Source organism: Rhinolophus hipposideros (genome assembly GCF_964194185.1).
Source record: "Rhinolophus hipposideros genome assembly, chromosome: 2".
NCBI classification, from domain to species: Eukaryota; Metazoa; Chordata; class Mammalia; order Chiroptera; family Rhinolophidae; genus Rhinolophus; species Rhinolophus hipposideros.
This window is the reverse complement of record NC_138048.1, coordinates 13,773,954-13,789,286: the sequence shown is the minus strand read 5'-3', so window position 1 is coordinate 13,789,286 and position 15,333 is coordinate 13,773,954. Positions and strand designations below refer to the sequence as shown.

The window sequence follows — 15,333 nt, the reverse complement described above, 5'->3', positions numbered from 1 at the left end:
AATGTGTTAATACATTAAAATTCACTTTAAAATAAAGATATAAAATACAACTTAGAATGCCTGTTGCTAGGTCCATCCCAAGTTCCTCTTAATTTAATGTAGCCCTTAAAACTACATTCTGTAATTATCAGATATACTTAAAGAAATTAAGTTAAGTACATGCTAACATTTGCTAGTATTTGGAAATAAATATTGTAAACCTTTAAAAGTGTGGCTATAACCTTGATTTATAAAATTTGTAACTCTTTATAAAGAAAACCTCTTAACTGAATTATTTTGAAAGTCAAAAGTTCTCCCTTTCTTGATTCTCCTTAATGAACATTTTAATAGGTTATAACTGTTGCACAGGTTTTGGACAAATCGTTTAAATTCCAAATGGCTTCAACTGGGTGTTCCTTCTTTAAACTTGAAAAGCAGTATAATGGAATAGTTGAGTTATGTTCCATGATCTCCAGCTCATTTCCAAAAAGGCATGGGACCAAAAACAAGGGAAAGGGATCCCACATCAATCCCTACAACAGAAATTTAAAAGTGGTTGTTAACCCCCTCTCCTGAGCTAAAATTGCTATGTTGCATATGGTTCTAGTTATAGTGGCCATAAACAAAGTACATTGGCTTAAGACTACTGTTTCCTTAGCATTAAATTTTTTTAAATTCATAAGGTAACAATGACAACCATCCGTCATTAATGAATGAAAGTGGATGTGAATCGTAAGACTAGTGAATTTTACCTGTCATCCATATTTACATCATTAAGCCAACAGCAAAATACAGGGGCTATATACAATGCAGATTGGATAATGAACCATGATTGTTTTCAAAGATAGATGTTTATGGTTTCCAAAATTTTTTTTTTTCTAGGCTAAATTTTCTCCTTCACTTGTATTCAAACATAATAATAAATGATAAGACATTTAATTAAATAACTTACAATAATAGAATTTAAGGCTGAGTGAGACATTGGAGATTGCACAGTCAAATCTTATCTTTTTCTGGTAAGGATCTAAAATTATGCAATCAATTAATAGGAAAGCTAAAACTGGAATCCAGAGCTCTGGCCATCCACTACATCCATAACGGTACTGTTTTATTCAGTGTATCTTTTCTGATATACAGAACCACTCAATATGCAATTCTGAATAATTGATAATTGTAAAATTTGTTAGGATCAGTACCTATACTGGGGAAAAGAAAGGTAAGTGGACTATCTAGAAAAAAATGTGAGTGGAGTCTGTTAATTTTTGAAAATATTTTCTGTAGTAGGAGTGTTTACTTAAAACCCAGTAAGTTTGTCTTATGCAAGATTTATCTTCATGGTACTTTATATCAAAAGTATCAAGTGAAACACATCCTGGCTCAGAAGTAAATCAATCAGCATGAACCAGGATGCAGGCTCTACAAGCACATTCTATTTGTTAACAAATTGCTATTGGTAGACTGCCTGTCTTGTTCACTGCTTTCATTCATAATACCACTCAGTTGGGAATCCCATTCGTTCTGTAATCAGCATATGATGCAATGGAAAAGCACATGTCATAGCATGTTTATCACAGTTATATAGATATGGACACAGTGAGTCCCCTTAAGAGGCGAAAGTTCTTAATCAGTCACCTGAAGCCTCATGCTGAAATGCTCGATGAGGTTCATCATTAACCTGACAGCCAAAGGCCTCTAAACTTTACATCTAGTCCATACTGGAAAGGGAATAATAATAAAAATAGCACTAATAATTAAAATAGTGACAAACAATACTAAAATGATGCTTATTAAGTATGACACATATATGTATGTATACATACAATTATACATATGTATATATGACATATACATATATATTTCCATATACGTATAATAAATATACATATATTTTTCATATATATGTATATATACACAGACACACATTTACTCCTTGTATCAATTGTATGATATAGACACTGCTATCATGCCCATTTTATATGTAAGGAAACTGAGGCATAGAAAAGTTAAATTATTTATTCAAACTCATTTGGCACTGTTTGTTAACTGACTGTCTTTCAATAATCATTCTATACTTCTTCTCTTAAAGACAAACTATGTCACAATTAAACTAGACTTCTTGCCTTTCTGCTAGCACATTAGGTCCTCTCCATGTCATGTCTCCTGTTATTCCTTTTGCTAGAATGCAATTTCCAATCTCTCAGCCTATTAAAACCCCAGTCTCCCTCGGAATCCCAGGTTAAGTGATCCACTTGGTATTGTTCCTTCCCAGACCGCACCAGCGGGAAATCATTTATTTCTTCTCTCACTTCCCAGACTATGTTGTGTGTACTTTCAACCCCCATTTAGCAGATACCACTTTTGTTTTGGATACTTAAACATTTGTTATCTTCTCTACTAAAGAGTGATCTCCTTGAATGTGGGAACTATTTAACAGGTCATTATATTCCTCACAGAGTCCCAGCCTTGTTTATAAATAGGTGCTCAATAAGCATGTGTTGAATCAAGTGAATGACCTCATCACATTGAGCATTACTTCTCTTGTGCACATGTTCAGCTGGTCATTTTCAGTAACATGAGTCTGGAACTCTTGTCATGGAGTTCCAGGGCTGAGAAGGTGGACACAGCCTCTCAAGAGAAGCATGGTATAGAAATAAAACAGCCTTGGACTCTGGTTTCAGCTCTGCTACTAAGTAGAAATGGGATCTGTGACAAAGTGCAAAAATTCTCCAAGCTTCATTTCTCCATGTGTCCAACCAGTGAGACAGATGTATGGCATAATTATAAAAAGTTTCTAGCTTTGAAATGCTATGATTTATATTTAGTATTGTTGAGGTCTCTGCTAAAAGTGACAAGTTCAATTTGGGTTAATGTCATGTCTAAAACTTTACAGGGCAATTGAAGAAGACTTAGAAGACAATTATTGAAGGGATTAGAAATTAGGACTATTAGAGATTTAAGGTGTATTATTACAATATAAAATTGTTTCACTACAAAATATCACATCCAAATCATAAAGGCAATTTTATGTTTTTTTTCCCCTCAAGGCAAATTAAAAGAATGTATTTACCTCATACATTGCCAGTGGGAATGTATAATGATACAGCTGCTTTGGAAACCAGTTTTGCAATTCCACAAAAGGTTAAACATAGTGTTAGCACATGACCCAGCAATTCCACTACAGGTATACACCCAAGAAAAATAAAAACATATGTGCACACAAAGATTAGTACATGAATGTTCATAGCAACAATATTTATAATAGCCAGAGGCCAAACAATCTATACGTCCGTGAATGACTAATCCAAAGGATAAATGATACAGAATACTATTCAGCTATAAAAAGGAATGAAGTACTGATACATGCTCCAACATGCTTCAAAACATTAGACTGAGGGAAAGAAACCAGTCCCAAAAGACCATGCGTTGTATGATTCTCTTTATATGAAATGTCCAGAATAGACTAATCTATGGAGGCAGACAGTACACTAGGGCTGGGGGAGAGGCAGTAAATGAGGAGCATGATACACGGTTCTTTTGGGGGGGATGATAAAAATGTTCTAAAATTAGATTGTAGTGATGTGAATATCCTAAAACCACTGATTTGTACACTTTACATGGGTGAATTGTATGGTAGGTGAATTATATGGCAATAAAGTCATTTAAGTAGCAAAATTTAGAGAATGTCTATATTGGCCTCTATCTCAGTTATAAAAAATAAATTTTCCATTTAAGATTCTTTTCAGTTATTTTCTTAAAATCAAAACTAGGTCTATACAGAAGACCCTACCTGCCAAATCCCTGATTCAATCTCAGTTTAGCGTTAGTGATGGCAAATGGGGCCTGGCCATGATGTCTGTGACAGCAGAAAGGGTAGAACCATGCCTGCTATTGGGGATGTTACTTTTCATCTTCTTCTTTTTCAATTATTAGAGACCTACCTATCTGGAGACTAATTTTAGAAGTAAGCTATTTAATTCTATCTCAGTACTAAAATAATCATTTTTACCTGTTGCTAATGCTTACATGGAAAGCTTCCTTAATTGCACAGAAAAATTCTCAGTTTATAGACTAGATTTCATCATATAAGTCAACATTCCTGAATGTGGTGGGAGTGTGTATGGTTCTATTATTGCTCATCAGAATCATGTGAAGGAGGACCCAGTCAAAATATGCACACACCATTCAACAGTCTGATGAAACAAACACAGCAGTGTTAGTATGGGAATCAGGGGAGAGTGACCTTTAAAACCAGCATTATAGAAAATATACTAGGATAGATGGAAAAGAGCCATGTTAAAGCCAACGGTCAAGTCTCTGTCTCCTGCCAGGTGAAAGGCAGAATATTAAATCACCAGAACTCATGATGTCCTTTGTGTCAAAATTTGCATGTTTCCTAACTCCATCCATCCATCTATCTATCTATCATCTATCTATCTATCTATCTATCTATCTATCTATCTATCTATCTATCTATTATCTATCTATCTATCTATCTATCTATCTATCTATCTATCTATCACCTATCTATCTATCTATTCATCTATCTATCTATATCTATAGCTATCTACACACACACACACACACACACACACACACACACCAAAACATAAATTAACCTTGTTCAAAAGGTAAATGTTTCATGTGTTGGGCAAAGGCATGAAAAACAACATTTCACAAGTACTCCATAAGCATATTTTCATACATCCATCAAATATTTGAATATCGACTATGTGTCACCCTGTGCTCTAGACACGGGAAGAACATTGGTAAACATGACAAAAGTAAGTCCCTGTGGTAGGGAGCTCAGTGTCAGAATCAGACAAAAAACAAACTAACATCTCTACCTATCTATTGCTGAGGGAACATTTTCCATGGGACTCTCATGTTTCTGCATGGCTTGGGGGAACAGGAGCTAACTACTCTTTTATTCCAAACTATCTCTTCAAGGATATTTACATAGCAAACAAAGACAGTCTCCATTGAGAACAGATTTTTCTTACTGCCCTATACAGTCAAGACAATGTCTTCCTCCAGGGTAAAGGTTAGGCAGGTTTCCTTGCTTCCCATTATAAAATATCTGGGTTCCCAAGCCCAGGGTTCTGCGGCTGTGAGGTAAGCCACTTTGTCTGCATCATCTACCTGGGACCCTGTATATTGCCCCCAAGGGACTTCAGGATCAAGGTAAATTGACACAGACACAAAATTATGCTGCTTGCTGTAGCATGACTGACTAAGTCTACCATCTCTTCCGCAGGAGTCTAATGCTTTTTGCCAGCATTCACGAAGTGTGGCAGACTGACTTCCTAGCCAGCAAGTAGGCTAAGATGTCAGTACCTTCATGGTTGTTGTTGAACACAACACACACACACACACACACACACACACACACACTTCTAGGAGAGAAATGCTATAAAAAATTAAGAAGACAGGTAAAGGGGCAGCCCAATCATTTTATGGGGAGTGATTTTAGATAAGGTGTCCCGCTTTTTTGAAAAGGTGATATTGGAACTATTAAATCCATTGAAAGACTTACCCATGTAAAGGGCTGGAGAAGCACATTTCAGGTAGAAGAAAGAACAAATGCAAAAACAAAAGTCCTGGATATCAAAAAGAAAGTTCTAAAAGTTCTGAGTCAGGAACAGAACATCAAAAAGAAAGTTCTAAATCTAAGTTCTAGGTAGGAAATGTGGACAGATGAGGTCAAGGAGGTAGGGAAAGGCCTGCACTTGAATAGTCTTGTGAACTGTTGTGAAGGTTCTGAGTGGAAGACTAGAGGGTTCTGAGCAAGGAGCTGCCATCGTCTTATTTACATGCATTTACAAGGTCCCTCTGGCTACTATGTGGCATATTTCCTGGGATAATGGTAAGGTGTAGAGATAGAAGCAGAAAGGAACCCATGATCATTTATCAGGCTAGGATAATAGTCCAAGTTTTGTCCAGAATGGTAGTGGTTGAGTTAGTAAAGAACGTTTCGTATCTAGTTATTTGAAAATGCATCAAAACAATAAGATGACTTATCCCCACAGAGGGATGGATGACTGGATAAATATATGGTAACCAAGTATAGTTAAATAATGGTAGAATGTAAGTGGGGGTATCTCAGTGTTCACTGTACGGTCTTTCAACTCTGCTATAAAAAGATGAATACAAGTCATGTGTACACATTTTTTTGGCACCCCGGGTAAGAGCCAAATTGTAGCCTCAAGGAATTTACAATACGTTCCTCCACACAATAATTAAGGCAGTTTGAGAAGTATCAGCTCAAAGATGGATTTTTAAACTCATGCACCTACAACAGGGTAGTAGTTACCAGAGGGAAAGCAGAGAAAGAAGATGGTAGAAGAGGGGAAAGGGCATCAAATAGAAGGTGATAGAAGGAGAAGTGACTCTGGGTGGTGAACACATAATGCAACATATAAATGATGTATTATAGAATTGTACACTTGAAACCTATGTAGTTTTGCTGACCACAGTCACCCCAATAAATTAAAAAACAAAAAACAAAACAAATAAAAACCTCATGCAACTAGATGAAACATCTTAAGGATTAGGTGCAAATGGAGAAGAAAACACTAAGGCTTGAGGCTCAGGTTACTCCAATATTGTTTTGAGTTAGAGATAGGGATATTGAGTGAGTGTGCAACACTTTAGCTGTTATATTAGATTTCTATTATGGTATAAAGCGCCACTGACACATTAAAAAATTTTATGGGAATTTCCCCTAAAATACTTTATGTAATCATTCATACCTGTTTTATTCAATAATTAACAAGAAGAAGAAGTCAATATGAATGTATTGATTTACGTTGATAATGTCAGTACCAACCTGGAGACACTGTAAGAAACATAACTGCTTTGCTTTAAAAATACATCTATAAAATGGTATTCTCTAAGTTTCCACTGTCTGCTTGAACTGTGATATGTGGGCTTCTGTCTGCCTCACCTGGAAAAGATAGGATCTACACCAAACAAGTCTGTGTGAAGATATATAGTAGAGGAAAAGAAAAATACTAGTCAAGACCCCAATTGGATATATCTAAAGGTAAAACATTATTAGCATATCCCTTTTAAATGCAGATTATCTAAATTATTATTCAAGAAATACCCTCACCTATTTTTTTCACTCTTCACAGGTTTCTCTAATTCCTTACACCAGGTTCCAAAAAGGAGGAAGCAGAGAAAGAAATGAAGAAGGGAAAATAGGAAGATGAGGAGAAAGAGAAGGAGCTCAATGAGCTAGAGAAGAGGAGGAGCAGGAGAAATAAATAAAAGGAAAATATTTTTTTCTAATGCTTTGCAAAACCCAAATTGCATAGGGGAAGTAAATTTATCTCCTATAGATTGCAGGAACTTCTGAGGCAGACATTATTGGACATACATCTCACACACACATAAGCTCCTTTCATTACTGTAGTACCCACATTTGTGTAATGTGCTTACATATCCAGATTTTTATTATCGGAGATGCTACTTTACATATGCTGCTCAAGCATGAGATGTTCAGAATTGTTCTTTTTGTAAATCATGATTTTTTTTTTAAGATACTTTTTGTTTTATGTTCTAAGAAATCCTTTTGGTTTATGGTTCACATGTTGCCTAGAATCAAAGGTTATTTAAACAAAGCCAATTCAAATGTGTTATTACCGCATAGTTCCAAGAACAAATTTCAGGTTACTTATATGCAATTTAAGTTCTGAAATGGACTACATATGGCTACAATAATGAGCCCATTACTGAAAGAAGCACTTTAGCAAAATATATAAACCTGTATGAGATTATGTATCTGCACTATGCACATACATTATCTTTGTCTCCCCAAATACCAAGAGTGCCAGTATCCTTTAACAATAGTTAAGGATTAAACATAAGAAAACTATTTTAATTTAAAAAATAGCTTTTCACAAGTATTGCAAAATTATTGAATTGACAGAATGTATAGGATATAGATGTAATTAAGGTCTTGTGATAGTTCTTATTAGTTCCCTGTACATTTTTGCAAATCCATATTCTCAAAAAAAAAAAGAAAAGAAAAGAAAATCTGGAGAACAAAAGCTAAACTCGATACATATTCTCCTAGTAATAGTAAAGAAAAATGTGTACTTAGTTAATTATCTGTATCAAATGAGAAAATCTGTATTTACATCCCAAATAAAAAAGTTTGTCTATAGTTCTCAACTAACTTAATATTTATTCTCAATGGATTTCTCTACAAGATATTGAAAAAGCATAAATAATAGTAGCACATATCTTCTACGGGGAGGCAAAACTCTAAGATTTTTCATATACCATAAAAATGCACATATAAATAACCCACCAAGCAAATTTCAATGCAAATCTATGTATCATTTGTCACTGAATAAAATTAATTTCTGTGTCTAGCACAAGGACAGTCGGTATATCTTTGAAATGGCACAAGCCTCTCTAAATTTGAAATTCATGGGGAGAATGAGCACATACTTCTAAGAAGGATAATAAGTAAATAGAAATCACAGAATCCTGGAAGAGTAAGAAAGCTTAGAGATCCTACCAACCAACCCCTCATTATACTTGTGAACACTCAGTGCCAGTGTGTTGAAATAGCCTAGAGGGCAGTGTTGTCTCCATCCCAAATTTTCAGCAGTCCCCATGGAGAGGTTGTCATCATTCTGGAGTAAACCAAAGGCAATCCAATGACAAATGTATGATTTACATACTAATTCAGTAAGTGTCCACAATTCTCCTTTGCTTTTGACACAATATATAGATGCTAAACACAAAAATGTGTTTCTCACACACACACACACACACTCTCTCTCTCTCTCTCTCACACACACACACACACACACACACACACACACACACACACAATTTAATGTTACCTTTTCAACTCCTCAACCCTGGGCATTTTTTGCTACATTACTATGAATTTTGATGCATAACTGTGGCCCAGACACAACCCCCCTTCCCCTTATCTTATAAAATTATAATGGAACAAAGGTCCTAGGTGTGTCTCTGGGAACAAGAGGTGAGGTGATGGGGAAAAGAAAGAAAGAAGGGAGAGAGGGAAAGAAGGGCAGGATAGGAGGGAGGGAGGGAAGGAGAGAAATGATGTCTTGCTACTGCTGTTCCAGCAAGCTAGTTAATTGCATTTGTTTCATGTATCTCTAAACACTGGGATACATTAATTACATTCTGTAACACCAAGCTCTTCTGATTCCCTCTGTCACTTCCACTGAGCAATTTAATTGTATTCCTCCTAGCTATACACTGATTCAAAAAAAAAAAAAAATAAAATAAAACTTGGTGATAATTCTGTAGTCTAATATATAGTCTCTACATGAATTTCTGGTATTGAAATATGTAAATTTGTGTCTTATGAGGACATGTTATCCAAAAAGTTATATCAAAGTCTTCTCATCATGATAATCAAACACATTTGAGAAAAACATGCAAACCTTTTTGTTATGGTAATGTAAATGTATTATAAGGTAAATGTATTGAAGAACATGTATGGTGACTGATTAGATATGATTATAGATAGTGTCACACTATAATTCACAATGATAAATTCCTGAACATCTATAGCTGAGAAGGGAAAAAGAGAAGCAGTGTACCCACATGAATGCCTAGCCTACTATCGCTTGGGGGCAAAGGTACGCATGTTGTCCATGACTGGAAACGGCCACTTGACAGTAGGTGAACTCATCTATATTGCCTCATGTTTATAGAAAGGCTTCCTCTTTGAGTCCAATGCATTGGGTTCTGTGCAGCACCAGCTGTCAGGAACAAAGTTAGCTGGTGCAGGCGGACAAAAATAGGCAGTGTCCCAAATAATGAATTCGTCCACAATGCATATGCTGGAGGAAAGTTTATGTAGCAACAAGCAACTACGATGGCTCAAATATTTGGATCAATATACCCCAGATTCTTTACAAGTACCGTCATTTAAAAATTAAAGTACTATACTCCACATTTTCGGGCGGGGGTGGGGGGAATAAAACATTCTCTAGTCTTCTCTTTAAACCAATTGTTTCTATTGATGTAAAAATTTAAGTCCCGAGAAGGTTAATAATACCAAATGTCCCTTCAACTTCCTTCTTTTCACAAATAAAAAAGCATGTTAATGATTACTTCCACTTGCCATTCACAAGAGCTCCAAAAAGGGATGTTGCAATCCTCTCACAAGAAACTGACTATGAAAATATCCCAGGAAACCAAATCTGAACAAAAGACAGGAGAATCAGAGGCGGAATGCTGGCTGCTTGACAGACTGATTCAACCTAGAGGGAGACACCTCCCGCACCTGTTTCAGGTCCCCATTGTGTTTGTCACTGGGGACAGAGCTGAGTGTTCCCTGCCGAAGCCTGCCCAAAGCTTAGGCTTCCCCCTTTCTGGAGCCTCGCCCAGTCTTACTTCTGACAGTTTTCTCCCTATGATCTAAATTCTTCATTCTGATTTCACGCTAGGAGGACACTCACCAGCAAGAAGGTGATACATACTGATCCCGGGGAGACCCTGTCCCATATCTCTCACCCATCGAACCTTCGGAGCACCTATTATTACTACTTTTCTTCCCTTGAATTGCTAAGCCAAAGTTCAGATACAAGAACACCAAATAGAGAGCAGGTACCAGAGTATTAGACTCCCTCAAGAGATTTACTTTCATAAGTATTTTTCTAACAAAACTAAGAACCCATCATTTATTTTCCAACCCCTCAATTAATTAATTAAACTACAACAATAGGTGACTTCTAACACGTTCCCCTTGCAGCAGTTTAGAAACAAAGACTTAAAACCTGTCCCCCAAAAGCCCCCATGCCTAGCCAAAGGGGACTCATTACACATAATGTCATTTTATTTACAGCCCACATCCCACTCAGAAAGAAATGTTTGTTTGTTTGTTTGTTTTGGGGGAATAAAAACATTTTTAACTTACCATCAACCCGAACATATAAAAATCCACAGAGCAGTAGTTGTGTAAACATCAGCCGACTCATTTTGACATATTAAAAAGGATCCAGATTGCTTAAGAAACCAATCCCAGAGAGCAAAAGTACAAAAATAGGTATCAAAAGAAGAGGTAGGTCCAAAGTTCAGACTTTCCTAGATGCTAATTAACGTCAAGAAGAGCAAATCTCAAGATCAGAAGAGGTTAGTGGAGAGGTCTTGAATGGGGCACCTTTAGATCCATCCAAATTATCAGAGGGCACTCCGAAGGCTGCTGTATTCCCACACTCTGGCTTCCCAAACTCTCGCAGCTTCAGTGCAGCCGGAGGGAGTATTCAAGTATGTCTAACCCTCACTCCTCAGGCTCCATTGCAATCCAAAGCCAAGTTCTTTCTTCAGAAGTCAAGTAGATGAAGGGAGAGGAAAAAGACCTAATTCCTAGAAAGTGTTCCACAAACTTGCCAGCGCGCTGCCGAAAAACCATTGGCCTGCCTACTGGCGTTCTTTCCCGGGTCTCCTTCTCTCTCGGTAGCAGCTCCACGTCCAGAGTTTTTTTTTTTCACTTAACTTCCATAATCAAGATATGTCAAAGCAACACTTTGCAGGCGGGCCTCTCCTCTGCAGCCTCGTTGCCTCCCTCCACCTCTCCTTTCCCAAAGAGAGGCAAAGGGAAATCAAGACGACTTGGGTGGAGAAGGCGAACTCCTCCGTGGTGGGGCCGAGGGAGGGAGGGAGGGAGGGGATGAGGGAGGGAGGGGCAGGGCTGAGGCAGCAGCCACCCCCGCGGAGCGGCCGCCGAGCGACCTGAACGCGCGGCTGCGGGCGAGAGCGCAGGGCAGGAGCGAGCTCCGGAGCCGGGAGCGGGAGGGAACGGAGCGCGCAGCCCCGCCGCCCCCGGGTCCGCCCGCGGCTGCTCCGACGGCCCCGCAGCACAGCGTCCGACCCCTCCTGCAGCTGCGGGCGGTGCAAGGACTTAGAGGAAAGATAGCGTGGAGGCGGGAGGGGCGGGGAGGACCGAAAGCTGCCAGGAGTCGGCCCGGGGAGGTGGGGAGAAACCAGGGGGTGCTCGGAGCCCTCCACCTCCACACTCCGCCACCCGCCTGCTCAGGGGGCTCCGGCGGGAGGGTCGGGGGGGGGGGGGCTGCGGGATGGGGGTTGGAGAGCCCAGCGACCTAGGGGGACGGAAAGGAACAAATTCGGAGCCGAGGCCACGGGTCACCTCCTTCCCCTTCTCTGTGCCTTCTCGTCCCCGTCCGTCCCGCCTCGGGAGGCGATAGGTGGGCTCTAGCCCCCTGCTCGTCGCTGCGTCCCGTTTAATGGGCAGGTAATTTTCTCGGTGAGTGATTTCATGGAAGCCCTGCCTAATTATTCATCCCTCCGTCAGCCGGAGGTGCACGCGCTTTCTGGAAAAAGATCATCCTCCAGGACCCAGGGCGCAGCCTCCTTACCCGTTAAAATCACACACTCACTCTTCACCTTTTAGCAAAATGAGAAGCTGAGCGGGAGGAGAAAAGGAAACAAAATATAACCACCTTTTGGGGCGGAAAGGTTGTGTGTGGGGGGCTTCCTATGTTGTTAAAAAGGCACGGGGGGCGGGGGGCGAGGTTCACAGAAATCTCTAACCTCCACCGGCTTGTTGTAGCCAAGATCTACGGCCCCCTGAGGAATCTCGGGGTGGGGGGGTGAGCGGGAGAGGGGAAGGGGTGGCATCTCCTCCTCTGTTTCTCCGTTGCCTAATGTCCCCTCAAAGATGAGTTTGAGGAGGATTGTGGGACGCAAGGGAATTGAGAGGAAGAAGAGGAGGATGAGGAGTGGGGATCAGAGAGCTTGGGAGCGGGGGTCCCCCGAAACCCTTACCCTCCAGAATAAGGACCTCTTGAAAGGACAATGGGAAAGCACAGGATCGGGAAAAGCTGAAAACCCAACTGAGCTAATACAAGCTCAAAAAGAGCCGAATTCAAGCCCAGAGATGACAAAACCCTGAAAATTAAGGCAAAACCCACCAAGTGTATGCCATGCAGACCGGGGATGATTAAGGAAGGCTACGTTAGATCAAAGGCATGCCACCGTCTGCGGTGCCGCCGGTGTGGCCGGGCCCACGTGTGATCACAGGCTCGCTGGTAGCTGTTTGATGCTTGTTTGAGTGATTAGAAGGCGGGTTGCAGGAACTCACGTAAGTCCCCAAGCCGAGCTTGATGCAGCATGGTGAATCTTTACTTCCCCCTACTGGAAAATATTAGGAAAGATTTCATGAGGCCATTTGAGGCTGTTGGAGAAAGAGCCTTTCCTTTGGATATATTTTGGTGCTGCCACTTAATTTAACTCTTGCTTGCCTATTATGTAGGTGATATTGTGTGTTTCCAAAAAACACACAAACAAAAAACAAACAAACAAACAAACAAACAAAGGTCAGCTACACTCAAGCAGTCAGGAGAGTTCTTATGACACCTCAGCACGCTTGAAAACCATGGTAAGGAAACAGTCCTGCAAAAGAATAAAACAAACCGCTCTTGTGGTGCATTAAGAGTAATTTCAGCACATCTTTGATCTGCATCTTTACTTGGTTAAAAAAAGTGTATTAGTGTGCTGAAGTTAAATCACTTGAATTCTCACAGTAATAAGTCCGAGTCTATTATTGTTTTACCACTACGCAAAAAAGACTGAAGTTCTTTTTTTCTCCTCAAAGGGTCAACTTTAAATTAGATATTACTATGATCTTGGAAAAGCCCCAAATTCATTGTATTAACATCTCTTAACTGTCTGTAATACTGAAAAATAACTGATAACGCTTTAAAACTTTTCATTTTAAACTTTCTGACTAGGTTTAAATTCAGGGATTAGGAAGTCTACCACATTCCTTTAAATATGGTACCACCACCTTCCAATCTCTATCTCAGTCAAATTTCCTTACATGGGTGCAATAAAAATTATTCTGAAAATAGAGTCTCCCTAATCAAATAATGCAGAAATTAACAAATCATATAGATGTAAAGCCCTTTAATTTGAAGATCGATCTCAAAAAGGAAGATATTAGAACATTTGAACTGGGGGAGTTTTTTCCTGGCTATTCATTTATTGGGCAAAAAGATTTAATTTTAGGCTTTTTAGATTTACTATCTATACATATCTTTCCATAAGTGATCTATAAAATCACTCAGAGTGAGGAAGGGCATATGTGGAGAGTAGGGGAATAGGTTGGAGGAGAATGACCGACCAAATGTGGCTGTCCTCTAGGGCAGAAAAATGCTCCCTCATGTCTCACAGACTGTTGTCCTTGTGTTGCGTATGACAAATGACTTCATACAAAGACAAAGTTTATTTACAAGACCTCTTTGGTTATACTATTTACCTGGTATTTGGGGCCAAGCGTCACCATTTTGCCTTGATAATTAATTACCTACTGAAAGTGATAGAACACACCACTGATTTCATTCTGGTGCCACCTTTTTCCCATACATGACCTACATTATGTAATAATGTCTATAACAAAGGAATTTGGGGGTCCATCTGCTTTTCTTGAAAATAAGTTCATAAATGATGTTTAAAAATAGTACTTTGTCAGTGTCTCATTTGATATGAAATGTGACCACGCAAAACTGATTTTATAGGAATGGCATACCAAGTGACAGTTTGATTATGAGCCAAACTCTCAAATTAAGTCAGCAACAGTAATAGTAAGAGTCTGCAGGCAGAAATGTAACATGGACAGTAAGTCCAAACGGAACAAAGACACCACCTTCTGAGACATTTGATAAGATCTATACCTAGAAACATGTATATTTCAATTAAATTGAACATATTTTTAGTGAGCATTGTTTATGAAAGAAATGAATTTCTTACTCCGAGTTTTTCTTAAAGGGAAATTCTTTTAAAACTTGAAGGTCTGGTAGAAGTTGGAAATTCACTTTTAGCAGTGCTTTAGTTTAATTAATTAATTAATTTTATTTCAGGTTTTCATTAAGACAAAAAAACGAAAATGACTTAAAACAATCAACCCCCACTACCACCAAATTAGAAGGTTTAAGATACAGAGAATAGGCATTTGGCTTTGATATCTTTCCAAATATAAATTGTTTTTTCTTCTCTAAATAAGCAGCTGAATAGAGAAATGTACATAGAAACCTAGGCTCCTTTTATCTAAAATTTGGAATGGTATTATTATGTGCTCAAAATGTGCCTACCAGATAAATATATATTTTAATACATCTAAAGATGACTGTGTGTGACACTATAATTAAACCTAACTTGGGTAAGGTGATCAAATGGCCTTCTTTGTGATTGCACTTCGGAGTCGGCATTCCTGGAGAACCATGAAATATTCACCTGAAGGCAATCTGCGCAATATAGGATATAAAATACTAAATATTTATTTTCCATACCAGATTCTCCAAGGTTGTGGAAAAGTTGAAAAACCCAGTTCATTATTTT

General features: G+C 38.7%; 1 protein-coding gene across 20 annotated transcripts in view; it reads right to left on the bottom strand.

Annotated features, from left to right (window-relative positions):
- ROBO2 (roundabout guidance receptor 2) overlaps positions 1–15,333 on the bottom strand; it is a 1,701,369-nt gene that overhangs the window by 606,760 nt on the left and 1,079,276 nt on the right. For 4 of the 20 annotated variants that reach the window (XM_081063260.1, XM_081063249.1, XM_081063263.1 and 1 more), the window contains exon 1: positions 10,895–11,717. The exons of 12 other annotated variants lie outside the window; for them this stretch is intronic. In XM_081063260.1, coding sequence (XP_080919386.1) covers positions 10,895–10,955 — 61 coding nt within the window. In that variant the 5' untranslated portion in view covers positions 10,956–11,717. Of the gene's footprint in view, positions 1–10,894; positions 11,718–15,333 lie in introns of those variants that run through there. 4 more of the 20 variants (XM_081063259.1, XM_081063248.1, XM_081063262.1 and 1 more) reach the window with 1 other exon arrangement.